This window comes from Strix aluco, chromosome 5 (genome assembly GCF_031877795.1).
Source record: "Strix aluco isolate bStrAlu1 chromosome 5, bStrAlu1.hap1, whole genome shotgun sequence".
Classification (NCBI taxonomy): domain Eukaryota; kingdom Metazoa; phylum Chordata; class Aves; order Strigiformes; family Strigidae; genus Strix; species Strix aluco.
The window spans coordinates 59766610-59794109 of record NC_133935.1 but is presented as its reverse complement, the minus strand read 5'-3'; the positions used below and the strand labels follow the sequence as shown (position 1 = coordinate 59794109).

Below are 27500 nucleotides of genomic sequence, written 5' to 3'. Positions count from 1 at the left end.
ACCTGAGGTCTGGAACACCCCAGGGTGAGCTGAGGTCATAACAGTATCTACCTCAGCAGAGACCTTACTGAATTTGAATTCAACTATTAGGACGCACAGACAACAAGGTTCTTCAGCCTTCATCTAAATTTAACTATATTTGTTCTTATATGTTTGGGAGATATGGTGCAAGGGAACGTGAGGTCATTTAGAAATTACTTTTATCACTGAAAAACATTTGAACGGTGTCTTCTGAAAGGGGGAGGAAACCCATTCATCCCTTTTTAAGGCAATACAAGTAATTGTGTGCCTTGAGATTTAAGGGACCTTTGATAAAGTTAGGTTTTTTACTTAGTATCTTTTTTCAAAGATTTGTAAGTGTTGAAGAGAACTTCTGAACTCCATTTAAGCTTCAAACTTCAGGTATTTTCTTCAGAATTGTAAGCGACTAAGTTTTTGATGGAAGTATTCAATGTTTTTAATCATGATATAATGCCATATTAATTGCTTCCAGATGCTGTAACACTATTATTACAACATTCTGTCCCCTCTCTGGCTCCCAGGAAACTGCATTTTGTGCACTGGTATACCCAGCATATTCCTTCATCTGTGGTATCCCTCAAGGGTCTGTACTGGGACCAATACTATTTAATATCTTTGTCACTGACATAGCCAGTGGGATTGAGTGCACCCTCACCAAGTTTGCAGATGACACCAAGCTGAGTGATGCAGTTGATTCAGTGGAGAGGAGGAAGGCCCTCCAGGTGGACCTTGACAGGCTTGCGGAGCAGGCCCACACGAACCTCGTGAAGTTCAGCAAGTCCAAACACGAGGTCCTGCACCTGAGTCAGGGCAATCCCCAACATTAATACAGGCTGGGGGTCAAAGGGATTGAGAGCAGTCCTGTGGAAAAAAACCTGAGGATACTGGTGGATGAAAAATTGGACATGAGCTGGCAATGTGCATGTGCCACCCAGAAAGACAACCGTATCCTAGGCTGCATAAAAAGCATAGCCAGCAGGTTGAGGGAGGTGATTCTCGCCATCTACTCTGCCCTCATGAGATCCTACCTAGAGTACTGCATCCAGCTCTGGGGTCCCCAGTACAAAACAGACATGGACCTGTTAGAGCAGGTCCAGAGAAGGGCCACAAAAATGGTCAGAGGGCTGAAAAAACCTCTCCTACCAAGAAAGACTAAGAGAATTGGGGTTGTCCAGCCTGGCTCCCAGGAAGACCTTAATGTGGTCAGACAGATGGAGACTTTTTTACCAAAGCTTGTAGTGGCAGAAGAAGAAACAACATTTTTAAACTTGAGGAGGGTAGGTTTAGATTGGCCATAAGGAAGAAATCTTTTACAGTGAGGGTGGTAAGACACTGGAACAGGTTGCCCAGAGAAGGTGTGGATGCCCCCTCCCTGGAAGTGTTCAAAGTCAGGTTGGACGGGGCTTTGAGCAACCTGATCTAATGAAGGATATCCCTGCCCAAGGCAGGCAGGAGTGGACTAGATGATCTTTAAATGTCCCTTCCATACCAAACCATTCTACGGTTCATCACTATACTTTCCTTTCCATGCTTAAAAAATTCTGACTGCAGAACTTTTATTTTTTACCAAATGAGTTCAGTTCCTTTAAGGGTGGTGGTCAGGTTGTTTTTATTACATTTCTGTGGTTGTAGTGCAGCCACTGTACAAATAGGGAGGATAACAAGAAATATCCGTTAAAAATGCACTACACATTAAAATACTAGTTCCTCTTGTGCTGTTATTTTCTTTGTATTGAGGACCTCTTTTTTGCAAGGACAGTTCAAACAGTATTTCAATGACTAATCTGTGGAAGAGTTAATAACTTGGAAGACTAATCAGGATACACAATTTTCATTTTTGTCAATGATACTTTCTTCCAGATCAACAGTAAATCAAGACCAAAAGCAAGCAGTTCAGTTGTCCATGCAAAAAAAAAAATTCATAGGCTTTTCTGCCAGCAGCTTATGAGTACAGCTCACAGAAAACACTGCCATACAAACACCTCTTTCTGGAAGCGTAAGCACAAGGAATAAGACATAGGCTCTTGAAACTAACATTTCCCTCAACTCTAGAACTTTTTTTTTTGAAATCAAAGGTTGAAAGGCAAAGTTGAGGCATGTTGGTTAGAGATGTAAAGGATCTTACAGATATAGTATTTTATGTATCTTCTGAGGAGGAAGCAACTATACAAAATATATATAAAAACCAAAAACCTTTTTTTTTCTTTTCCATAAGCAAAACAAGATCTGAACACCCATCTTTTGAATTGCTGAATACATTCTCATCTTGAAAACTTTCAGTACAGTATGATATAACCCAAGATATTTATTGTACATAGAAAGCAAAATACTCAGACTGGTATCTGTATGTAACTAATATTAAAGTATGTATGTGTGTGTGTCTCAATAGAGAGATATAATGTATTTATTTGCAAAATTCTACACTATCATTTTGTTGTACAATGGGAGTGGTGTACTAAGGACAAATTTCCATGTGAAGTGCCTGGTATTTAAACATAAATTCTGAAAAAATATTTATATAAGCCATGTTTTTTTATCAATAACAGGCTACTCAAATCCTAACAACAGGTCATAGCTTAGTGATTTCTGACTTCTCATCAAAACTTAACTTATCCACTACATAATTGGAACCTGTATTTTAACAAAGATTAGTATGGTTCCTTGACAGACTAATCCTGGGTTCAGAACTAATCAGTATTTTTTATTAATGACATAGAAGATAGAATAGAGAGCATGGTTATTAACTTCACAGATGTCAACAAAATGGAAGGTAATGCAAACACACTGGTGAAGATGATGACATTTCAAATATGTGGCAACTTGAGAAAATCCAGGCTGAGGTTTAAAAAAAACTGTTATGACAGAAGACTGAAAGAAGGATGCCTTAGCTTACAGAAAGAGCAACAGGTTAGATGCTGGAGTTAAAAATTAGTACAGACAGTGAAGCACTCGATCAGGTTGCCTGGGAAGCCTTGGAGTCCCCATCCTTGGGGGCCTTTATGAAGAGGTTAGACACTCATCTGTGGGAAGTGAGTTCAGTCACTGCTAACTCCTTGGTAAAACAAAGGGATGATGAAGTAATGTCTTAGCAAGTATTATTACCACATCATGTCCAAATGTCCTCATCAGAATGGCTGCCTCCTGTTGAACAAGTGCTGGCAAACTACATCTTCACCTGAGCTCAGGACCAACAATGCAGCGTAACAAATAGTAGGTGAAGGAGATGTCTGCAGCAGCAGCAAAAGTAAAATATGGCAATGCTCAATTATTTCAAATAACTTTTTGGTAAAGATATAAACAAATGAACATACTCATTTCCATGGATCACCTGCTTTACAATTGGTGGATCTACTGTTAGAAAATGTTCCTTGTATCCCAGCACTTTCAAAATGAAACTCGCTGTGAGAGACCTTTGTAATACAAAAAGATTCTATCTGTGAGAGACCCTTGTAATATAAAAGGATTCTGATCACATGCAGAGCTGCCTGCTCATTTCAATACATTACTTCTTCCTTGCTCATAGATCACAGAACACAAAGTTCCTCTGTCTCTGCAGCTGCCTCATTCACTCTTCCACATGCTTTACAGCTTAACATGGAGATTTTTCTCTCACTCCTGCAACTAGCTAACTACAATTTCATGTTCTCAGATATATACTACATCCTTAAAGACATCATCATTTATAACATTTAACTAGAACAACTGTCAGGTGCTAGGAGACAGGTAACAGTTGCTGGACACTTACAGAGGCCTCATGAAGACTGTCTGCAGGCTGATGGAGAAGAGCTTTGAGGCTTCAAAGGAAAAACGCAAGATAACAAGACAGGCAGTTGATGGACAAATATATACTAGGAAGGAATGTATAAAGTAACTTCCAAATATTTAGAGATGAAGCTAAATTCCCAAAGCCTACAATAACTCTTGATACAAGATGAACTTGTCTTTTAGAGTTTTGCACAAGATTAGTCTGATCCTGCCTTGGAAAAACTTGTTTTGCATAATAGCCATTAAAATCCCACTAAAATCTAGGCAAAAGCAACAAGTGTTACACTCAACTTTTACACATTAGAACGTATGCTGTTGCTGACAAGAAAACAACCAGATCCTATAACTAAGTACATGATTTTGTAATTAAATTGAGTTGAGCTGGTGTCAACAAGGAGAAAAGATACTTGATACAATATTCTCAATTATGGATAGCATGTTTTCTACAGAGGTTTCACGTCACCTCAGCTTTAATGTAAGGGGATACCGAATCTGGCAAAACAGCAGTGAGAATGCAGGACAACAAAATATAAATAATTACAATAAACAAGGTTTGGATTTGGTTAGTAGATACACTGCTCATTCCAGGCTTTGAATAGAAAATACAACTTTTCTTTGGAAAAAAATACAAAGTCAGGGAATGCCTTTCATAACCATCAGTTACCACAGAGACACTGAGCACTTCTCTTCTTCCAAAACAAAGATTTAATGATTTAAGTTTCCCTGTATTTTTTTCATCCAATTCTATGGAAGGAAAAAAATAATTAGTTAAGTTCTCATTTGTATATGTAAAAAAGAAAAAGAAAAAAATGCAAGGGGGTTGGTATTTAATTCTGATAGCCACTGGGGAAGTGCCACAAATCCTCCAGGATCCCCAGTGGAATAAATTTCAGAGTTTAGATCTGGGTTCTCTAAACATTGTTGCCTATATCCCAAAGTCTTCAATGTTCTGCTAAAATCATTTAAAGGAAAGTGCTGTGGGACATCATGATAGAGAGATGCAGTCTCTCAGACAGTTAAGTCAATGTAATGACTGGCACTGAAAAAACTTTGCTCTTGCCTTTGTATTGAAGAGGTGGTAGATGTTGAGAGAGAAAAGCTGCCTAGGTCAATGTGCTTACTGTGAGCTTTGTAGCCAAGCGTATGGTTTGCAGCAAGTCATGTAATTTTTTTAAGAGCTTTCAGTGCATTTTTATTCCACACAGGGGTTGCAATAATCAGTCTAAAATCATGAAAGGGTAATTTTTTTTGCTGGGTTGCAGCTGAAAGTATTTTGTATTGCTATGGTGACTTAGGCACCTAGTAACACTAGGAGTTTTTTACTTTGGTATTCAATGGCACAAAGGGCAATAAATTAGATCATGTCTTGAAGTCCCTCCCAGGCTTATTTTCTATGAGACTTTAATTTTGATACTATTGACTCACTAGCTTTCCTAGTGACTTCATGTAGGAGTATATAAAGATGACGAGTTTTCTGGAACTTGGCTGAAGAAAGTTTTCCCAGGGGAATCTTTGGGACTGAACAATTTCTAAGCCATATGTGGTATGACAACCTATGTTGATTATTTCTTTTAATTTTTTTTTTTTTTCCTGTCAAAGTAATAAAGATTTTTAAAAGTTAACAAAAAAATAAAATTAGGTAGCTCCCAAAGAACTTTAATCATTTCCCAAACCAAATGATGTAGTTTGACCCATTCTTCTTCACAATTCTGAGACAGCCTTAAGCCCACAAACATTACAACCTCAAAACCAATAGGCTAGTCTGCAGATATTCTTCCAACTGTACTATTTCTCCACTGTCTTTACTTCCGTTACATTAAGTATGCTTCAGTATATGAAAAGAACAAAACACAACATGTGATATTTGTGTAACACAGTATCTTTTCTATAACTCCACAATTCCAGTGTAACTTTTAATGTTGACATCTGCAATTTATTTACATTTTTACTTATTACCCACACTGCCCTCAATTCTTTCATGCTGTAGGCATCCTGAACTACAAGTGCAATTTTGATTCATCTACACAAAGTGCTCTGTGTATACTTTGGGAGAAGATATTAAAAAGATCCACAGCTACAGCATTCTTCGAACTGTGGAAGCCTGAAAAATTTTGTGTCCAAGTCAACAAGGTAAGCTACTAAAGCACAAAGAATATTGTGGCCGAACTAATTATTTCTGTACACTTCTATATTTTAGTATTTGAAGAACATTTTTAATCTTTATTTTTATCTGAAGCATCTTGGCTTTCTAAAGACTTCTCTGTGTTAACATCTAACATATATAAAATATTTTTCTAGTTTAAGCTGTTGAAACACATATTTTTTAGAACTTCTATTTCTGTGTGACCTAACATTTTTAAAGCTGTGACTTGTTATACTTTTCTACAGAAATACTTTTCACCAAATATTATTTGGTAAAATGACAATCACTATATTACAGATGTAGCAACTGACCTGTTTGTTTGGTTGTTTTCTTCACCCCCGTAGTACCTCTGGACTAGTATTTCCTCAGGAAGAGCTGTATCTCATCTTGCCAGTACAGCTCTAGGTCTGTAGGATAACCTATAGCATTTTAAAGAGAAAAGCTCTCCTTTCCAACCCACTGTATCAGATCTAGAATTTTTATATTTATGCTTTGGTAGGCAAATGGAGACAAATCCTCAAATCCTACAGTATTTTTAAGATATCTAATTCTATTACTTTGTCTCCTTACAATTTCATGCTATTATAAAAAGTTTATTATTTTTCTTAAGTAGAAGTGAACTGCTTATTGACATGAGTATGTGCAGCCATTTAGGGAGATACTAATCCAAATATTGAGAAAGGGAAGAAAGAGTATTAGATGAGTCATGAAATACAAATTCAGTAATGCTACAACTGTCACAGAATCCATTATTATTTTTTGTTGAACATCAGGAATCACTTCCCCCATGTATTTATCACATATAGTGAAATGCTGAAGAAGTGCTATTATTCCTAGATAAAATAATCCCTATATGCAAATCTCTAGCTTGAAGCAAGAAAGGAAGGAAGGTCCTATTGTCACATATCCTTGTCAGGAAGCTGAGGGTGTGCTACCTCATTTCACTAAGGAGAGAGTGAAGCTACAACATCCTGGTGGAAGAAGACTGGAAATGCAATGCCTATAGAAACACTGCACCTCAATGAGGGTATTTCTGGATGTGCTTTGTCAACCTGCCACTTTCAAATTACACCCTTCCAACCTGGGCCCTCCAAGAACCATGCTGAGGAAAAAAAAGGGAAGTAGCAACCTTTTATTCTCTCAAATACAACACTGAAGCACAAAAAACCCCTCCAAAATATACTTCTTTTCGTATCTATCATCTGATCTATCACCAAGGATTTCATGTCTACCATGTGGACTTGGGAGTTGCACTGACTTGGTGATGAAAAACAGAGGTCCTAGGTGACAGGCACTGTTGCAGACTCTGTCAGGAGATTAAGAGTGCACTGGAATAATTAATTAGGGCACTAAAGTTTGTCTTCTTTAGTTCATCACTAGAGGAGACAGTGTAAGATGCAATTAATGATCAATGGTCACAAAGTGCCTCTGGCACATCAAGTAAGGTGCAGGAGCAAGTAAGACTGAGTTTGTGTAAGTCTATTACTGCTTTTATAACCTCCAAGACTAGATACTTGTGCTTTTCTATTCATAGTAGGTGTTTGAAAAATTTTATCAGTCACTGTAAAAGAAGCTGGTGTTCTTCATGCCTTCCATTCAATTATTTTAAGATAAAAAGTATGTGAGTCCCTCTAGGAAAAAAAATGTAAAAATCACAAAGCCCATTATCACCAACTGCACAAAACTGGTCTTGCAAACAAAACTTTTCTTTTTTGATACCTTAAAAAGATACAAACTCAGTTGTTGCTCTTTGTAAGATCCATCTTTTCAGTGGGCACGTGATACAACTTTGCTGGTATCCGTAAAACAAAATCCAGAGCATCTTTCTTCTTGAGCTTAGTTGCTGAAAAGGTAGGTTGCTTCTGCTCACTTTCTCCTTGTTTTGTCTTTATGGAAACAAACTCTAGGATCACAGGATAACTCAGGTCAAAGGGGCCTCAGGAGATCTCTGGGTCAACCTCCTGCCCAAAGAAGGCACAGCTAAAGTTCAGACCAGGTTGCTCAGGGTTTTTACTCAGTTGGGTCTTGAAAACCTCCAAGGATATAGACTATACAACTTCTTGGCAACTGCCCCACTCACTGCCTGACTGTCCTGATGAGGAAAGAGTTCTCTTTACACCCAGCCTGAATCTCTCATTTTAACTTATGTCCACTGTCTCTCAGTCTGGCACCACAGTGAAGAGCCTGGCTCCATCTTGCTAATCTCCCTGTAGGTACTGAGGGTCAGGTACCCTCAAGGCAGCCTCTTCTCCAGGCTGATCAAGCTCACTCCCTCAGCCTCTCCTCACAGTACAATTGCTTCTGATTCTAACCATCTTGGTGGCCTTTGGCTGAACTCGCTCCAATTTACTGCTGTATTTTTTTATATTTGAGGTGCCAAAGCTGGACACAGTATTCCAGGTGTGGTCTAATGAGTGCTGAGAAGGGGGAGACAATAATTTCCCTCAGTCCCTTGGCTCTCTGCTGTGCTTAAAACAGCCCAGGACACTGTTGGCCTCAGCTGCCAGGGCACTGTGCTGGCTCATGCTCAGCCTGCTCTCTGCCAATGCATTCTCAGCAAGGCAGCTCCCCAGCCAGGCTATCCTAGTGTGCATCACTGTAAGGGGATCTTCCTTCCTCAGTGCAGGGCATAGCATTTCATAAAGTTCCTCTTGACCCAGTCCATCAGCCCATACAGGTCCTCTGAATGGCTATCCTACCCGTACGCATATCCCCTAATTTGATGTCATCTGCAAACCTGGTGAGGAAGAGGTCCATCCTCCAGGACACCAATAAAGATGTTAAACAGGACAGGTCCCAGCATATTCTTACGTCCCAGAAGGAATCAAAGAACAGCCAGGCATTGCAAATGGAAGACCAGAGTGAAAGGCAAGAACAACTATTAATTGCATGTGAAGATCTAGCATGAACATGGCAGAGGAAAGCTACTCTGAGTGTGTATGGAGGGGGGAAGGGGAAGGGGAAGGGGAAGGGGAAGGGGAAGGGGAAGGGGAAGGGGAAGGGGAAGGGGAAGGGGAAGGGGAAGGGGAAGGGGAAGGGGAAGGGGAAGGGGAAGGGGAAGGGGAAGGGGAAGGGGAAGGGGATTTATTTTATCTGTATGTTTTGGATTTTAGGGGAATATACATAGGAGAAAATATTAAGACATTACACTTTTATTAACAGAAAAATATGCCAAACCTTTCTAAAAATCACTTAGAAACTTATTGGTTAACAGGGCATTCCTAATTAGTCCTTCCAGAACTGGAAAAATTTTTTTGCTTGTATTTGCACAGATAAAAAGGTTCCAGATTTCAACATTAGCAATTTTGCTAATATTGTAGACTATTAAGACTGTACAAATTTTCAAAGATCTAATAAAAAGATTTCAGATCTGGGAGAACTCCTTGTCTTATTTGGAAAAAAAAAAAAAAGATTTTAATGAACTAAAACTGAGAAATGGGGCTGTAAGCAGCCACAAGAAATATCAGATGGAGATTAGGAGTGATTAGGAGTGACTGAAGGCAGAATAAGAAATGAGGGAAAGCCAAAGACATGAAGACAAATCGTTTCCTGGGATGAAATCCAGATCCCATATAAGTCCATGGCAAAATTCCCCCTGACTTCATTAGGGCCATGATTTCACTTGTGAAGTTTATTCACAGCAGAAGATGTAAGTGAAATACGCAATGCATCTGACAGAACACTTGGGGAGAAGGGGGAATAACCAAAGCTGATACACATAGTGAACCACGTATTTTTCTGCTAGACAAATGAGGTGAAATAACGAATTCCTGTGAGAAACCTCAAAAATCTAACTCATACTAAAATTAAACACAAAGATTTGCCAGTAATAAAACTGGCAAAACACTAGATGAAGGAAGAACAAAAGACTATTTCACAATATAGAGGAAGGTTAACAGTGAGAATTCTAAGATCCTGCATTTGATTTCTATTTTAAATACAATTATGAATACCCCAGAATAAGATACAGAGGTAAGAACACAATATATTTAGATTAGTCGTATGTGAAGTTAACTGTGAAAAAAATAACAGAGCTGACAATCCATGGCAAATAATATGACATGTTTTTGTTGACAAATAAAAGAAAGAAAATAAACTACCCACATAGATCTATCTACTGTAACCACTTGGGAAATATGTTGTTTTGAATCCTTCAATGGTATCTCTGCTTAAGAAGTCAAAACCCAGTATGTTAGACTAACTAGTAGAGAATAATGACAGTGACAATAATACAGAACATGTTTATGACTTTATAGTAGGCCCTCACTTCAACTCATATGTTTAATGTACTTGACTACCTTTTAGCTATTACTCACTCACCTCAAAAACAATACAGCAGAATCCAGAAAAGGACAATAGAAGTGACCTATGGCATAGTAAACATATCTGTAGGAGGAAACAGTAAAAATGATAGGAGTACTTCAAATTTATTTAATTTAGCTGCCACTGAAGTCAATACAAGAGGAGTAGCAGTTTGGAGATATGAGTAAAAGTGATATATTAGAAATATGGAAATAAGGAAAATATAGCAAAAAAGCAAATGTTCACCTTCACCTTACCCACACTTAAGGGTCACCCAACTTAATATGGCATATTTATGATCATTTTATCACTACATTTATCCCACTACGAATTTATTCTAGTAATATTATTATAGATAGTGTTTGGTGCTTCTTGCCCTATCAGTTTGGTCCTGCCCAAGCACATCAAAATATAAACTGGTTCACTTTAAATTAGGGACAGCTAAAACTTGCAGTTTCTATTCTAAGCAAAGTTTCAAAATGGATATTGGTAGCAAATCAGAATGAAAAGGAAAACATACAAAACAAGTTTTTGAAGAATTTCAGCTTTATAGTAATGAGTCTGAGTTGAAAAAAATATTGAAAATAAAACCAAAAAACCACCAACAAAACATGTCCTCCTCTTCCTTTCAGCTTTGTACAAAGAAATGAGTGTTGTACAGAGAAATTTCTATAGAATAAATTCACAGATTTATTGGTACCCACATGACAATTTCATTTCCTTTTAACAAAAAAAAATATTTCTGAATAAAAATGGCTAATGAAAACATATGGATTATTTTCTTAGATTATGAAACTGGTAATTAAATTGGCTAGGTCTTCAACCTTTGTGGGCTTTTTTTTTGGTTTGTGTGTTTTTTGAACTTGGCAAGAAAATGCCAAGACAATAAATAAGGATACCCTATCTGCACTAATATATTATATGCTATTAATTTTAATAATACTTACTACAGAAATAATCCAATTAAATCTTTGAACTGTAGGTAAAGAAAGGATCTTTCTGGAAAACTGACATATTAACAATATATTATCAGATGAGCCTCAAAACTCATGCACAATTAGCCCTTCTTACAGAATCAAAATATTTAGGAATCAAGTTCTGATTAAGATGACATTAAAATAGATTATCTGATACTAGTGACTCTTACTAAAATTCCTATCCTTGACATTGGCTTGCTTCCTTTGGTGTCTAAATAAATGTATTTTCATTGTTACAGAACCACAAAAAGTGTAGAAACTTGACTAGAAATTAGCTTAGGGCAAAGGCCTCTAAAGTCTTTCAAACCAACAACTGCATCTAGTTCAAACGTCGAAAGTTAACATGCTAAACAAAGAAAAGGATTAGGGAGAAAGAGCACAGAAGTTTTTAAGGTAAAGATTCAAAGGAAAATGGTAAAATACTAGAGATTTCAGTGTCTGCATATTTTTTGGGTTGTTGAAGAACCATTGAAAAAAGAGCAAGCCTGAAAACAAAGAAGTTTAAGAAAAGACGCTATGGATCTGGCATGCTCTGTAGTATCTAATGTTTGGGATGTTTTAAAAATTGCATCAGTTATACAGAAACTTAGCAGCAACAACTAAGTATCTCAGTGTTATTTATGGGTTAGAGTAGGCAAGGGAAAATCTGGAAAGCTATTCAATGATCCAGGAAAAGCTGAGGGAGAATTTGGACTGTACTATGTTTGTTTGTTATACATCTTATTATAAATACAGGCTATGTATAATTTTTTTTCAAATTTCTGTTGAAAACTTTTACATCAATAAAACTCTGCTATCTTGGAAAACTGATCAGATAAATAGTGTGGGACAAAAAGGCTAAAAATATTCTTTTACTAACAATTCCTACACACTTTTGTGAGATTTTATAAGCTAATCATCAACATTTGTCCACAGTGGCACCTAAGCATTTTGTTCTAATACAGCAGCAAGGGATCAAATAGCATTACACTTACACCTAGGCATGGTATATTTTTTCTTCTGGCACAGACTTCATTGAAAATGTTGATTGATAGGTATGTTTGAAGGGTATGTTTCAAAGTTTTCAGCAGGATGCTACCAAAGTATTTCCTTTTCATATGCTAAGCTTCTTGGAGCATTGATCTTTTATTTTACTTTTTCAATGTTTAAGAACTAGGACTTGAAGTGACGACTAGCTTTGCCTGTTAGAACAAGCCTGGAGAATGGCCAGCCCTTCTATATGTTTTTTGCTGAATAGTTGCTGGCAGCATTTAACAAGTAGAACGACACATCACACTTGGCAGGGACAAATGGGTCAAACTGACCTGTGTAGGACTATCTGCACTGCCCTAGCTAACATTTCTCACATTAGCTGAATCTTACACTCACTATATATTTTTCTGTAAGGCTAAGTTTCATTCAATCTTAAAAATAAGAGTGCTTAAATTTAGCTATAGTATTTAGCTATGACAGCTATTCCAGATTACAAAGTAAATGGACTTGGACAATTCAGCTAGCCTCTAGGTAAGACACAGCATACTTGAAAAAACTTACTTTTTCCAGATTTATTGTAAGAATCAAAGAAAAGAGGGTTCGAAGGCACCTCAAGAGATCATATAGTCTCTTCATCCCCTACCACCAAGTAGGTTATACCTAAACCACTTCTAAACACTTCTAATTTGTTCTCAGAAGCCTCCAGTATCAGTGGTTCCACAGTCTCTGTGCTGGTACACATATCAGCACTTAATTATCCTACAGTCAGAAAGGTTTTATTTTTTCTGGCATCTATCCTAACTCTTCTTGCTGAAATACTAATAAATTATTTCTTGTCCCATTCCCAATGGTTAAGTTCATTCCCATCTTCTCTCTACAGTGTTCTGAAGACTGTCATAATTTCCCCACCCAGTTTCTCTCTTCCTAAAAACCTACAAACCTAATATTTTCAGTCCTTCCTCAGTCTTCAGAAAAGGCCAATTAGAACTGGGTGAAGGATAGAGCTTACTTTTATGTACAGCACTCCTGTTAAGTATGCTTTCACCACCACATACCTTTGCCAGTACACATTCAGCTGGTGACCTGCTACAATTTCTAGAGTCTAAGAATGATTGTATATCCAATCATTACCACCTCATATTTACACCAATGATTGTTCTTACATATAACACTTCAAACTTACTCTAATGTTTCTCGAACATTTTACCAAATTGTTGTTAACATGTGAATACTAATCATGCCTCCCATGAATATGTTATATCTCTATGACCTCTGCAACAAAACACAAATATAGTCTGCCTGCAGACTGAGCTGATTAGGACATATCTGAGATATCACAGAACCTAGGTTAACGTATTCTGCCTCTTAACCACACACTTTGGCCTGTGCTTAATGCAGACTTTTGCTTCACAGGGCAGTATGTTCCAGCCAGATGAAATATATACAGTGCAATACATTGTTCATTACTACATCTATAAATATCTAGCTACAAAATAAAAAAATACATGTTTTAAACTGTAATTCCAGTAACTCTAGATGGATACAAATGAGTGCTCATCTCAAGGTATTTCACTGCTAGCAGTCATGGTTTACCTTTTGGTTTAACATACCTGTAAGTGCAGTCTAATGCCAACTGGCATTGTGTCAAACACTTCTTAAACAAAGCCTGATGCTATTCTACATGGTGGCAGTAGTGTACGTAATATACCGCTTCCATTCAAACTATATCTGAAGATGATTTTCCAAAATTAAACAAGTCAATTACTACCTAAAGACTGCAAGAATTTGGGTTCAGGGATTTGAAAATCCTTTTTGTTTTGCCTTTGTACAGCACTTATCACAACAGGGCTCCAGTCCATCGTTGAATACTTTACTATAAAAATAAACCACAACAGTTTAGACGAATTTAGCTAAAATACGTTTTTTCCTCGTAAGAACAGAGAGAAAGAAGAAACACATTATATACAACTACATCTGTAACGTTTCAAAAAACTGTTAACACCTGCACATGAAAATAACTGAGTAGTTTTTTTGGAACAGCTACCAGAAAGATGAGGAGAGTGGACAGGTCTACTAAAATGGAGATTCAAAGTTCACAGTGTGCTCTCCAGAACACATCTGAGAAACAAAAAAGGAAGAGTAAGAAAGACTATGTAAGCTAGAATTTATATCAGTGAAACTGAATTGGAATATATTTAGTCTGGAAATTGGAATGGGCTTATAATCATCAAAGGAATGAAGTTTCATAATGGCTTTCAGTTTGAGATTGACTATGATAATTTTAGGAGAGGAACTATATGACATGGTTGCCCACAACATGACTGTTATTTCCTGTGTTCTTAGACCAAGAAGAGATAAAAGCTCAGAGAACGCTTTTCAGCTGTGATGTCTGATAATGCCAAATTTTCAGGGAATGAAGAAAAGGAGGGGAAACATAGAGAAAAATAAAATATTAAGTTGGGGAAAGTCCCTAATTACCCAGAGTACTACTATCACAGCATAATACTGTATCAAAGAAACATTTCCCCTTATCCATCTGAATCAGAAGCTTATGGAAGTCTTTGAAAAGGGTTAGTGAGAGGCCATGGTCATGCAAAGGCTCTGTAACACTAAACCTCTATAAATGGGTACAGTGGAACAAATGAACTTGGTAAGTCTAGGTAAAGGAGGAAGACTACTGGATTTGTTCAGCCTAATTTAAGGTACACATTTAATATTGTTGTTTCATTGGAGAAAATCACTGGAATACCTGCAGTTATAACCCTAACAGAGACTACAACAGGGTCTGCACCACACATATGCATTCCCAGCACTGTTCTAGACTGTTGTTAGATGTCAACAGCAAATTTTCTCAACTGCACTTTGCCAGAAGACTGTGAACACTGCTTTTGTGTATGGACATTGCCAGGTATAATCATATCTTTAGTCATCTTGATATTTGATTATTTTAATGTGACCTACACATGGGGTTTCACACTGAGATGAAGTCTTTGTATAAACTCTTTAAAAAAAAAGTGCATTGAGATATCTAGTATTTTAAAATGTGTAAAGTGATTAGAGTTTTCTACATATTCTAAGGACTAAATAATAATCAAATAATAACACTTTCTCAGCATAATGTCCTAAATTTTCCAACTAATTTTTGCTTGGATTTATGGATCATAATTTAAACTACTGGTATAAACATTACCAACTGGATATAATTGTATGTTTTTATTTAACTGTTTACACAATATGTAAAGACATATTTTGGACATGTGTATTTACAAAAAAATATCTAGAGAGTACACTTTCAAAAATTTTGGCTTATAATATTAGAGTTACTCAAAATCCAAATGAAATCATCAAAAGTGGATATACATAACGGCATGTGCAGTTTTAGACATGCAATGTTAATGACACTATCATCTCAGCTTTTGTGTTGTACAAAGACAGGCATCTCCTATGAACTAAATTTAAGAGTTACACAACCACATCACAGAGAGATTTAGTTGCACAACTTCAAACACATTTTTAACATCTGTAACAATACTTAAGATGCTGCCTTTTCTTATTCAGACTTGTTACGTGAAAAGCATAACTATTTTGCCCATACACTGAGAATTCATGACAGCAGTACCACAAAGTTTTCAGCAAGACAGCTTCCAAAAAGATTCTGTGAAACCCCACAGGAGCCTACCAACTTCTGCAAGCCATGCTATAGGGATCTGACACTTTTCAGCTGAAGGCACTATATCTCTGGAGTGATCTTTTTGTCAAGAGCATTGGGAATGTGCTGTAGAAGTGCAACAATTGGGTCTGGAATACTGTAAAGAAGAAACAGCAACTTCTGATCCAAAGTAAGACACTTAACATTTAAGAAGCTAAAGAGGAAATGATAAAGGACTGAAGCATCTTGAAAGGTAAGAAAATTGATGAACAGAAGCAAAATGTAGACGACAAATGGACTGAAAAGTAATGCAAAAAAACCCCCCAAAACATTTAGGAAAATATTCAAGTAAAGTTATGTCAATGAGTATGGTGAAAAATATTATTAATCAGAACATCATTGCTTATTTTTCCACTAGTGCCCACACGTGAGTGGCTCTGTATGAAAGTATGGAGGCACAGCCACAACTCAAGAGTTACTGTTGCATGATGCATACAATCAGTAAAGGCAAAAAAAAAAATGTAAATGGTAAGAAAATAATATGATAAAGTGTTGGATTGCTGGACTTGCCTGTCACTTTCAGATGCTTTGCAGTGCTAGGCTGTATTCTCACAATACAGCTTCTTTCAATGGGAATATGCTCAGACAAAAGCTATAACCTTTAAGATCCTGTTTCCTAGCTGTTCCTTTTTTCATATAAAAATAAAAATCAATTGTTGTCACAAAGTCTCTTTGCCCATTATCTTCCTTATGTTAAATTTACGAATAAAAATGTGTGAAATTAAGTTATACAGGCATTAAATATCATGTGATTAGGTGAAACATTTTTGATGAACAAGGATACCCAGAAATACTGCAATTGCTACCACATTCATCTGCTCAATTACATGCTTCTCACCTATTTAATAATGCTTGTTACATCCCTGTTAATTGATGTGTTTCAAGAGTTTGTTTTCTTATACACTATGTCAAGTCTTATACAATGAACAAGAGAGTTGGATCATAGCAGTCTCCTAGAACAGAACAAGCCTCCAAGGTAAATGCAAAGAGATCATGAAATGGGACAATGCAATGATAACAAAAAAAAAAAAAAAAAAAGGAAAAGAAGGAAAGACAGGGGATTGGAACATTATGAAGTTAAAGAAACAAGGGAATGAAAGGGATTAAAACTGGAATGATAGGTAACCTACTGTAAGTGGTGTGAAAGCTTAACAGTGGGGGACTGGAATAATCAGATATGGGAACGATCTGACAATGAAATGCTTTCAAACTGAAGCACCTCAAAAGTAAATGATCTTACAGCAGAATAATCATATTTGCCTCTGGGAATAAAATTTAAAGATAAAAAAGTTTGAAAAAAAAAAATAACAAGTTTGATGATTATGCAGATAGAACTGCAGAGAGAAATGATCCAGTCAGGGCAAGAGTGGGAAAAGTAAAGGAGTAGGGTTGGGAACAACAGCAGAATACAAAAGAAAAGGTGACTGAAACCACCAATGCTTGGAACTCACCCTTTCAGAGACAGAATTGAAGACGAAGGACTACACTGAATAAGCTCATTTTTCTAATTCATCTCAGATTGACTGTTACTCTTGTTCATTTGGACAAAAGTTATTCTCTCTCACAACAACCCAACATAACATTTTCTAGAAACAGCTTTAAAGATCATGGGATATATTTATGCCTTGACATTTGGCTTCAAACAATTCCCATCTTACAGAACACAGCACTACAATAGCTGAACACACAGAGTCATATATGAGATGAGGATATATGAATTCACTTTTTAAGAAGTGACTCTAAAAATTATTTTTTGTTTTCACTGTACTTTTTTTAAAAAGCAATCAACAACTAAAATTCCAGAAATCAGAATGACATCCATTATCTCCAGGATTCTGGACTTGCTGTTAGGAACTAGATTTTCATCAGTCAATTGAGAACATAAGAGATTAGTTGCATTGTCCTCAGTCTACACTCTCATACAGTGTGAGCAGGGAGAAATCCATGACAATAATCCCCTTCCACAGAACCTCACCAGTAGGATATTTGCATTCCCTATCTCCTTTGCTAAATCCTCCCACTCCTTATTAAATGAGCTGCAGTGAGTTTTAACAGAATGGCATAACCACCCCATTGTCTCCTATGGCAAGACTACATTTTCTCAGTCTACAATTTTCTGATGACCAGTTTCTTTTTGTTTTCTCAACTGCTGTGAACAGCTTTGCAGATTAGAATTTTACCTTTTCCTCCCACGCTTATACAGTGAAGTAAAATGTCATTTTGCACGATGCATTTGCCAAAATATGAACACATAGACAAGAGACACACCAAGTGTTCTTGTTATAAAACACCCTGGTCTGTGCCAGTTGCAATAATCATTTACGTGTGATCAATCTAGTACAAATGCACAAACACCAGAAAAGCAGTTGAACTTGATTTCCCTTCCTGATATTCCATCCCCGAGAGTGAGAACTCTTGAACATATAACAGAGACAGGAAAAGTAACAGCACAAAGTTGATTTCATTATGATTCCCATGTTCAGGTAAGAATCTAAGTTTACCAGCTCTGAAGGAACTGACTTTCAAATCCCTCCAAAACAATTCAGCAGTATACTGGCTATGACATGCAGGTTAAAAAGAAGTTGTGTTATCACTAACGCATGAACTGTCATTATTGTCCCTAAGTATCATTCCATGTCTTATCCAATGTTGTTGTTTCTTCAGGGACGATAAAAGTTTTTCCAAAGTTTCCCACAACCATGCAGCTTTTATTGCATTTGTTTGGATGCTTGTGTTTTGGTTTTTTTAACTTTTTTTTTTAACTTTTAACTTTTAACTCTGCATTTATACCCTAAAGGGAACTTCCAACTAAATCCACGTACAATTGTTATGCAAGATTAGTAGCACCTAGTTCTATATAAATAATGATTTTTTGTATATAAAACACCGTCTGTTGTGTTTGTCACTTTGAAACCTGTTGCTTATCAGCTGAAACCTACAGTAATTTTGGAGTAGTCCACGTTCAAAAAACGAGGGAAGAAACAGCCTTAAGTATTGATTTAAATGAAAAGATAATTGTCTGACACTGATTGTTGACAACCAGTATTAGAGGAAATTGGAATTTTGAACAGAATATATATGTGCACAGTAAGTAATATATTTTCTTAATGTAGATTTATGTTAGTGTCCACATAAACCTACCAGGAATTGGATTTGAAGACCAATCTAAGACAGAACTTGAATTTAATACTGTGGAAGCACAGAAAGTAAGCCTACGATTTGAGATCCCACTAGTGATAGGCTGCATACTGGATCATGGAATTACCATCTTTCATCAGACTGGGAATGTAAACTGGGAGGCATGCAGCACAAAATTTAAAATGCTTTATGTAATTATTAATACAGAAGATATCCCCACTACCAGGCCATGGTTATACTAATCACCTAAAACTTACTGCAGTATTTTCAAATGTTCAAGAAGTGTAAGAAATGGAGCAGATTATACCTCATTACCCAAGGCAAAAACTGTAAAGTTTTTAAAGTGCCACTGCCCTAAATACACCAGCTGGGATTCACTGCACTTAACAAGCATTTAAATGTTATACATTTACTTGAAGTTACATACCTACCATCTTTCTCTAGTCAATGAACAGAGACTATTTTCTAAGTAAGCTGATTCACCTACCCATGTTAGATACCTGTCCACAGATGGATAAGTTTATGACTCTAACTGCTCTTACTACTTTGTTTTGAAAACCAGATGTGAAGTACCAGGTTCAAATCCAAAGACTGGAATAATTTCCCCATTTTCTAACACTGAATAGCTAAGGTATTACAATAACAAAAATCAATTTCTCTGATAATGTTCTCATGCTCAAAGCACGGAAACACTGACTACTGTAAACACACACAATTTTCATTATGTTTATAAAAAGATAAATTTAAGCTAAAAAATTAATATGAATATTCCAAAATAAGAAAGTTCTGCTATCATAAATTTATCTGATAAAATGATATTCAGTACAGTTCTAACAACCAAATGCCTGAGATGCTTGCTCTTGACACTGTCACTGGGACTCTTTTCGCATTTTCTGTTGATGCTCTAATACCATACAAATGTCTCTCCCTGGAAGCTTGTCTAGAATCCAAACTCTGCCCCTTCCCAACTGAATGGTCTGATCACTAAATTGCACACAACCTCTTGCCTCTTTTTCCCTAACACCATGCTCCATTGCTCCTGGCTGTGTGCCAGCTTCAAGATGGCAGGCAATGTAATTGCTCAGCATATTCCTGGTGTCATGGCTTTCCTGGGAATTGGGAGATAGAAATTTAATCTACTTGGAGATTAACAGAGCCACCGACTTTACAGGTGAGTGCAGTAATTACAACCCCCCGAAGAACACTTTTCTAGGGGAGAAACACCCAAACTTCCTGGGTGAACATTCTCAGGAATCCACAAGTAAGTGGGTTCTTGTGGCAACACAATATTTTTTTTCCAGTGTATTAACTATTTTTCATTAACACTCCCCCTGAGGACTATGTAATCCATGTAAGTAACGTAAAATTTTAAATTTCTCTTCATTGTTTGCCATATTCCTTACTTATTTTACTTATGTCATGTTTTCCCCATGTTCTTTTCTCATTTTCTTAAGTAATGTTCTTTGCTGTAACAAAAATGAAGGGCCCTGGTCAACGTGGTAATGGAGGCAAGGAAGACGCCTCTCTTCTCCCTTGGTCCTCTGCCTCCTGCACAAGCCTCTCCCCCCCTCTCTTGAGTTTTCCTTGCAGATCGCATTCATTCCCTTTTTCACATTTTCGGCCCCATCAGCAAGGAAAAGGCAAAAAATTCACAAGCGAGCAGGTATCTAGTCATAGCCTTTATCTTTTGGTTGACAGTTCATGGTCTCACAGAAGCCCAGTAATCTTGCACTAAATTTGGTGCAAGGGATGAATGAGCATAACCTTTTCCTCCAGTGGTATCTCAGTGCATTTACATTCTGTTGCTTCAATCTATCAAGAACTGAGCAACATGTACTCGTAAGTTTCGAAAGAGTCACCACGGCAAGCCCTGAAACTGCCTGTTTTGACAAATGACATATCATAGAAATGAGAAAGGAAGGCTGAATCTTGAGTTAGGGTGTAACTCAAGTTATTTGCCTTTTTTTATAGGCAAGAATTGCTACAATATGCAGTATTTTAGCTATAAACACAGCTATAAATGTAGCCATATCTACATAATCATATGCACAGCTATCTCAGTTTATCCAGCAGAATGGCAGACAGTACATAGGATATGTAAACAGATCTGCCAAACACTTACAAAACAACTTTAATAGCAAGTGTCATTCTTTTCTGTAAAGTAGCTGTTTTTAACACACATGATCTAACTCTTGTTTGCTCTTTAAAGTTTTATTGTCTTGGCATTTTATACAGGAAGAGAGCATTAGCATACTCAGGAGAACTGCTAAAAGTAAAAGGCCTCAAGCTACCCACTGCATGGTTGATAGCATAAAGCATGGGATATAAAAACTTTTGTCTGATTGCTCACTTTACTTGTTTTAGAGTAGTGTTACTCTCAAGAGCATATATTCATGTTCTTTCTACTTCAAGTTTTATTACTTCTTTTGTATTATTTAATACATCTAAAGACACTTCCAAAAGACAAATTTTTCCATTTTGAAAAAGTAATGGTTTGGAACCTGATAAAATACATGAATGTTCACAGTGTATTATTTTCAAAGGCAAGTAGAATAAATGTGCAATAAAACAATTAAATGTGTGACAATAAACATTTCTATGTGATCATAGATATATTAACATGCCAAACAAAAGAAGAAAAACTCAGCAAAATATTTCCCCTTTTTAGGGGACAGATCAAAATGGATTCTTCATGCACCAGAGCAGAAGAAAAAGGGACTCTGGTCTCAATTACTGCTAAATATCCCACTCTAGAAATTAAAATGAATATTAAAAATGTGAAAGAGAAAATGGAATGAAAAAAGGCAAATCAGATCAGCTATTTTAAACACAGATAAAAAGAGACCATAATTGTACGTGCACATTAAAAATCATCCTACAGTAAACTTAAATCTAAGTCTACTTAGATATCACACTGCTAATTATTATATAAATAACCTGGGAAACAATACCTCCAAGATACATGTTTTACTATTTAGTAAACAAGAAACTGCCACGTTTGACACCACTGATTAAGGCCAGGCATTTCTAAAGCTTCAGACACATTTCTGAAATCCACAATACATCAATTTTTAATACTTCCACTCTCTCAGCTCCATTAAAAAGATGGTAGGGGAAAGATTTTAGAGTAATTAATGATATAGTTAGCTGCTAAATATTAATAGGAATCGTAGTCTTGCATAAAATATAACATATAAACCTTGCCAATACAGACGCACCAGTAATTAAACTTGAATATGTAATTACACTGATTTATACGACAGGCAAAAAGTTACACTTTACTGGCTTCTATGTAAACTGTGGGCAACAGTTAAACTTTGCATTTTATGGTTTATATAAATGAGCAATATCTCTACTACAGTTCATAAATGGTTTAGAGACTCATAGTTAAAATTACAACTAATTCCAACATGAACATTCTGACTATACCTTACAAACCAGGCTGTGAAAATGACCACTGAGATCAGCCTCCCGTTACATTCAGTGCTTGCAAGCAAGTTGAAGAGGTTTTTTAAAAAAACAAAACTCACACCAATCTTACTACAAAGTAAATGAAGACTCATCTATTTAAATGTTTTAATATAATTGTTTAGTTTCAAACATATAGTTCCAGATGTTTCGCTTACCATGTTTCAAAGCACTTCTGAGTAATATTGTGTCTTAGACTAAGGCATTTTTTCTTGAACGGATGCTAACTGCACTTACATGTGAGGCTGAGGAGAGCAGCCCGGACTGCTGTTTCCATTACTGTCAATGTGATCCAGCGAACCATTGAGATCTTCATGGACTGCCTGCAGTAAGCCACTGGATGCGTTATTTATCAATCCTGGGTTACTAAGCAATGGTAAACTACTCTCTGCCAGTGCAGCCTAGTAAAATGAAGAATAAAAATAAAATTATTAGTCCATACTAATCACAAATCACTTCGAAATGTTCATACATATATGAATGTACACACACAAAGCAGCCCATTTTGGGTAGTTGTAGAGGTGGTCAGAAGGATTTTGTGCTTTTTCCAATTATTTTCACATTCTGAATATAATAGCATCTCTATTTCTGGTTTACTATTTCTCTTACATCGGCTTCATTACTTTCCATTATTAACTATGTTCCAATATTCATAGTGCTTTCCAGTTTTACATCATTTTTTGACTTTGAATTACACTTAACCCCTATGCCCTTCCACACAATGTATGGCTCCTTTATAATGCAGACAGCTGCTATACTTTAAAAAATGACCAGAACTTAACTCAAAATAAAAAAGTCCTGACATTTGCCTCTTCTGCATAAAAATTATATATTATAATTAAACTTTAAAGTTTTTGCCATGAGCACCATGTTCCCCAACACTATGATGTGAAATCATTTATGACAGCTTGGATAAATATTAATGCATATCCACATGCATTTGCAAAAGCTTCTATCAATCTAACATTTGCAGCAAAACTGAGTGTTCCAGATTTTGCCACAGGGTGTCCTTCTTGCTTCTTCACATCAAAAGTAGCGTGAATAAGAACTAGTACTTCTTGCAGTGCTAGGTAATACAACTTACTTGGATGATAAACCCAACTATTTAGAATGACCATCAGGTCCACATAAACATAAGTAACTCCATACCAAAGTATAACAGGAAATTAAATATGTCACACATATGAACATAATTAGCGTGTGCAAAAAAAGAGAATAATTTAGTAGTTTTTACCTGCAAGCTTGCATTAAGAGCTGCTCCATAGCCTAAGCTGGTGGGTATGTTTTTCACTAATGTTGGGCTTCTGAAAATAAACGATTTTTCAAAGTTTAAAAAAACAGGCAGACATCCTGGCTGGCTCATTGGGTTAATGTATTGTTTTTTCAGCTCAGAAAACCAGAGTTTTAAAAGGAAAAATGAAATGGGGGTGAAGGGGCTCAACCCATTAGAACACGGTGATTTACTCGCATCAGAAAGGCAAAAGTCCTGTTGCAATTAGGCCCATGTGGAAGTTTGCTCTGCGAGCAGAGCCTTAGTGACTTGTAAAGGTTCTGATCTTACTGAAAGAATTTGATAGAGACAGCTTTAAACTTTGTACAACACCTGCCTCAGCTACACTTGCTGTGTCACTTGTTTTTGGTTTTCTGAACTAACAATGGTAGACATTTGAATGCATTACATACAACTACGCTAAGGTGCTGAATAAAAAGATTTTACTCTTCCCTTCCAAGAAACTATGAGGGTACAACAACGTATAAATAACTGTAAATGAACAATACAGTGGATCAACTAGTTTCCAGCAAATTCAAACATACCGTATTTAAATCAGACTAGAAATACTATATACTAGACCACCACAGAATTGTATTTTCAATAAAATCAGTGCCTAGGATGACTCCAGAGGTCATCTGGGTGGCTGTTTGTAAACAGATCCATTACAGAAATAGAATACCTTGCTGCAAAGAAAAACCTCCAGCTTTCCTCTCTGCACCTTTGGTATTCTGACTGGTTTTATCAAAACTAATTATATGCTCTAAAGGAATAAAAAGCATCCACAGAACCAGTCATACTGACATGGGATTAATTTGAAAGTAGGGCAGTAAGAATGCCAAAGGTCCTCCTGTGAAGGCTTCTCATGAATACTACCCTCATCAAGAAGATATTTTTGAGGTCAGTACTGTAGTGTATGATACCTTATATTCCAAAATGACCTTGAACGACTTCCTACTTCTGTCAAAGGTTTACAGTAAAAACAAGCGCATATGAAACTCTAACACATGGGCAACATATGTACACAGGGCTATTTTTAATATATAGTAGAAGAACTTATGGTAGATGGAATTAAAATGACAAACATATGGTGAAATACACTGAAAAAACAAAACCATTATCGCTTTCCTCTGCAGCAAACTATTATGGGAAAGGCAGGCAGGCAAGGAATGTACAGAAAATATCATTTGCCACAAAAATGAAATAAATGTTAGCTCACTGAAGAGAATGCACCAGCATAGCTATTAGCTTGCTACGTATTCTCCACATAAGTGCTTGCTTTGTCTGTCAGGTTGTAGTACACAGAGGACTCACTTGGGTAACAGAATTACAGAACAACTCAGTTGAACAAAACCAACCACCAACGTACCCTGTTATCTTTTGTGACCTTCGCTTCTGGTACTCTACTTCATCCACTGTCCATACTGCTCCTTTAACATTTTCTACTCGAACAAAACACTTGTGCAGGCTAAGATTATGACGCACTGCATTCTAAATCAGACACAAAAGGGGGAAAAGGTAGTAAAATTAATACAATTTAAGAAGGCAGCCTACGCAGTATACTTTGTTAATCTTCTTATTCTAAATCATAGTGAAAAATCTCAATTTAGTTTAAGTATTAAATTCAAAATATGTATAATATTGTAAACCCCAAACTTACAAATTACTGGAATCTGCAGTTTGAACTTTGTGATAACAGAACCTTCCAAGCTATCTTAATAATAGCTGTGTCAAAACCTTCCTTTCATTGAACTGGTCTAAATTGCAATATCTGTACAAATTACAGTATCTTTGAAAATGCCAGAACAATTAGGTCAGCTCTGTTGTGTCCCTGATCAAGCACTTGGGGATGGTTGAAATGTCCAAAGGAACCAGTCCTGCTTGAGGTATTAAAATGCTAAAAAGGCTACAGTGACAAGTGTTAATTTTGCACAAAGCTTTATGCAAATAAGCTCAAAGGCATTCTTTTCATCCCTATAATAACGAAATGACAGAGTTTGTTTATTCTGTATTATTAGATGACATATGCAAGTTACTTTGCAATACTGTCCCTGCACAATAGGACATACTTTGGCTTTTAAAAAAGATTTTCTCACTGAAGTTTGGGGTTTTTTAACTGTTAAACAGAAACTGAATAAGAAGTCTTTCCTATAACCTGAATGTACATTTTCTCTATCACGATTATGCAAACAGATGTTGTTGACTGTTTTGTATTAGAGTAATTACTCAAAATTAACATTTTTAAATCAAATTAAGTCATTCTTAAAATTTAAACTATAATAAATATACAGCAGACAGCATAATTTACTTCGAATATTTCCCATAAATCAAATTATAAATCTAAGCAAATATTTCTTCCTGTCAAGGTAAACTGGCATGTAGCTATCAAGTATAGTCAATAATGACCTAATTCTTATTTTACGAATATAAAACAGAGTAATTTTGATGAAGATTTCTTTCTATTTGCACAAAGACAAGCTTCTGGCTTGCTTTAAGAAAAGAATTCTTAAAAAAAAAAGGGGGGGGTGAAAAAAAGCATAAGCAGATCTAGCATCTGACCTGAAATCCAAGGATTTGATTGATCTTAATGCCCATGGCTCTGAATATGATAATTTTAATATTAATGAGCAAATGAGCAGTTTTATTATGCATGTGATATAGTTAGAACTAATAAGCTGTTCAGAATGAGTTTTGCTGGATCCCCGAGCTGTGGAGATGAGACCAAGCTAAGATATTAAATCACCTTTCATTTCTTTTAAAATTTCTTTCAGTAAATCAAATGACGGAGCATTCACTACATTCTCTAATGAGCAACAAAAGAAAACGTAAATCTTCAACATAAATATTACTTATTGAAAAAGCTCTAAAACATATTTTCTACAGATTACCTCTGACATTTTCATCTTATAAAATACATATCAAGTAACCATGCATAAATAAAACAATTACATTCATTTACAGTACAGCACCACATACTGTAGCAACTAATAACATCTAAACATTTTGTAAATTAAAAGCATTCTGAGCTTCACACCCATATATCTGTAATCGCTCACCAGATTAATTTGCATTTTAAATCCAAATTAATTCACTTTAGCATATCTCACAGTCTAAAATTCTTAGTATGCTGATGAGTGCTTTGCTGCCTCTATTCTTCTCAGCTACAAACATTTTCCCCCTTTTGTACCAAATGGCTTGTGGCTAATTGATGTTTCTGACTGCTTTTTGAAATGAAAATAAAACAGTTCACTTAGTCTGTGCTGAGTGCCCTTATCTTTCCAGACGTTGCTCTTTTTCCAAAAATAGATGCACAGAACTAACATTTTTTTAGCTCCTTGTAGGATCCAGACAATGAAGTTGTTTGGACAGGGATATAGATGAACCCTTTTGTCTAAGTAAATAAACTGCATTTATGTTCTGACAGGATAATATTCACTTTACTTTCTTTTAGTTCCAGCTGAGTAGCCATGGCCCTCACTCCTGTGGCAGCTTCAGTCTGTATGATGAGCTACGATGTGTACAAAAGGCACAGACCAAGACAAAACCTACAGCCTCCATTTGTTGCACAAGGCAAACAGACATTTTTCAAACTAATTAGCCAATAATATGCAAGAGAAAAAGTAATATAGTGCGACTAACAAAGGTGTTGATGATTGAGTGCTCACACTGTAATTAGTGTGTCAGGCCCTCATTTCTCTGCCAAGCCTCAGCTATTAATTGCACCAAATTAGAAAA

General features: G+C 36.3%; 1 protein-coding gene across 1 annotated transcript in view; it reads right to left on the bottom strand.

Moving 5' to 3' along the window:
• FOXP2 (forkhead box P2) overlaps window positions 1-27500 on the bottom strand; it is a 445405-nt gene that overhangs the window by 8295 nt on the left and 409610 nt on the right. Inside the window, exons 16-18 of the mRNA XM_074827537.1 lie at window positions 25135-25256; window positions 23730-23799; window positions 22733-22896 (exon numbers count right to left, since the gene is read on the bottom strand). Coding sequence (XP_074683638.1) covers window positions 22733-22896; window positions 23730-23799; window positions 25135-25256 — 356 coding nt within the window. The remainder of the gene's footprint in view (window positions 1-22732; window positions 22897-23729; window positions 23800-25134; window positions 25257-27500) is intronic.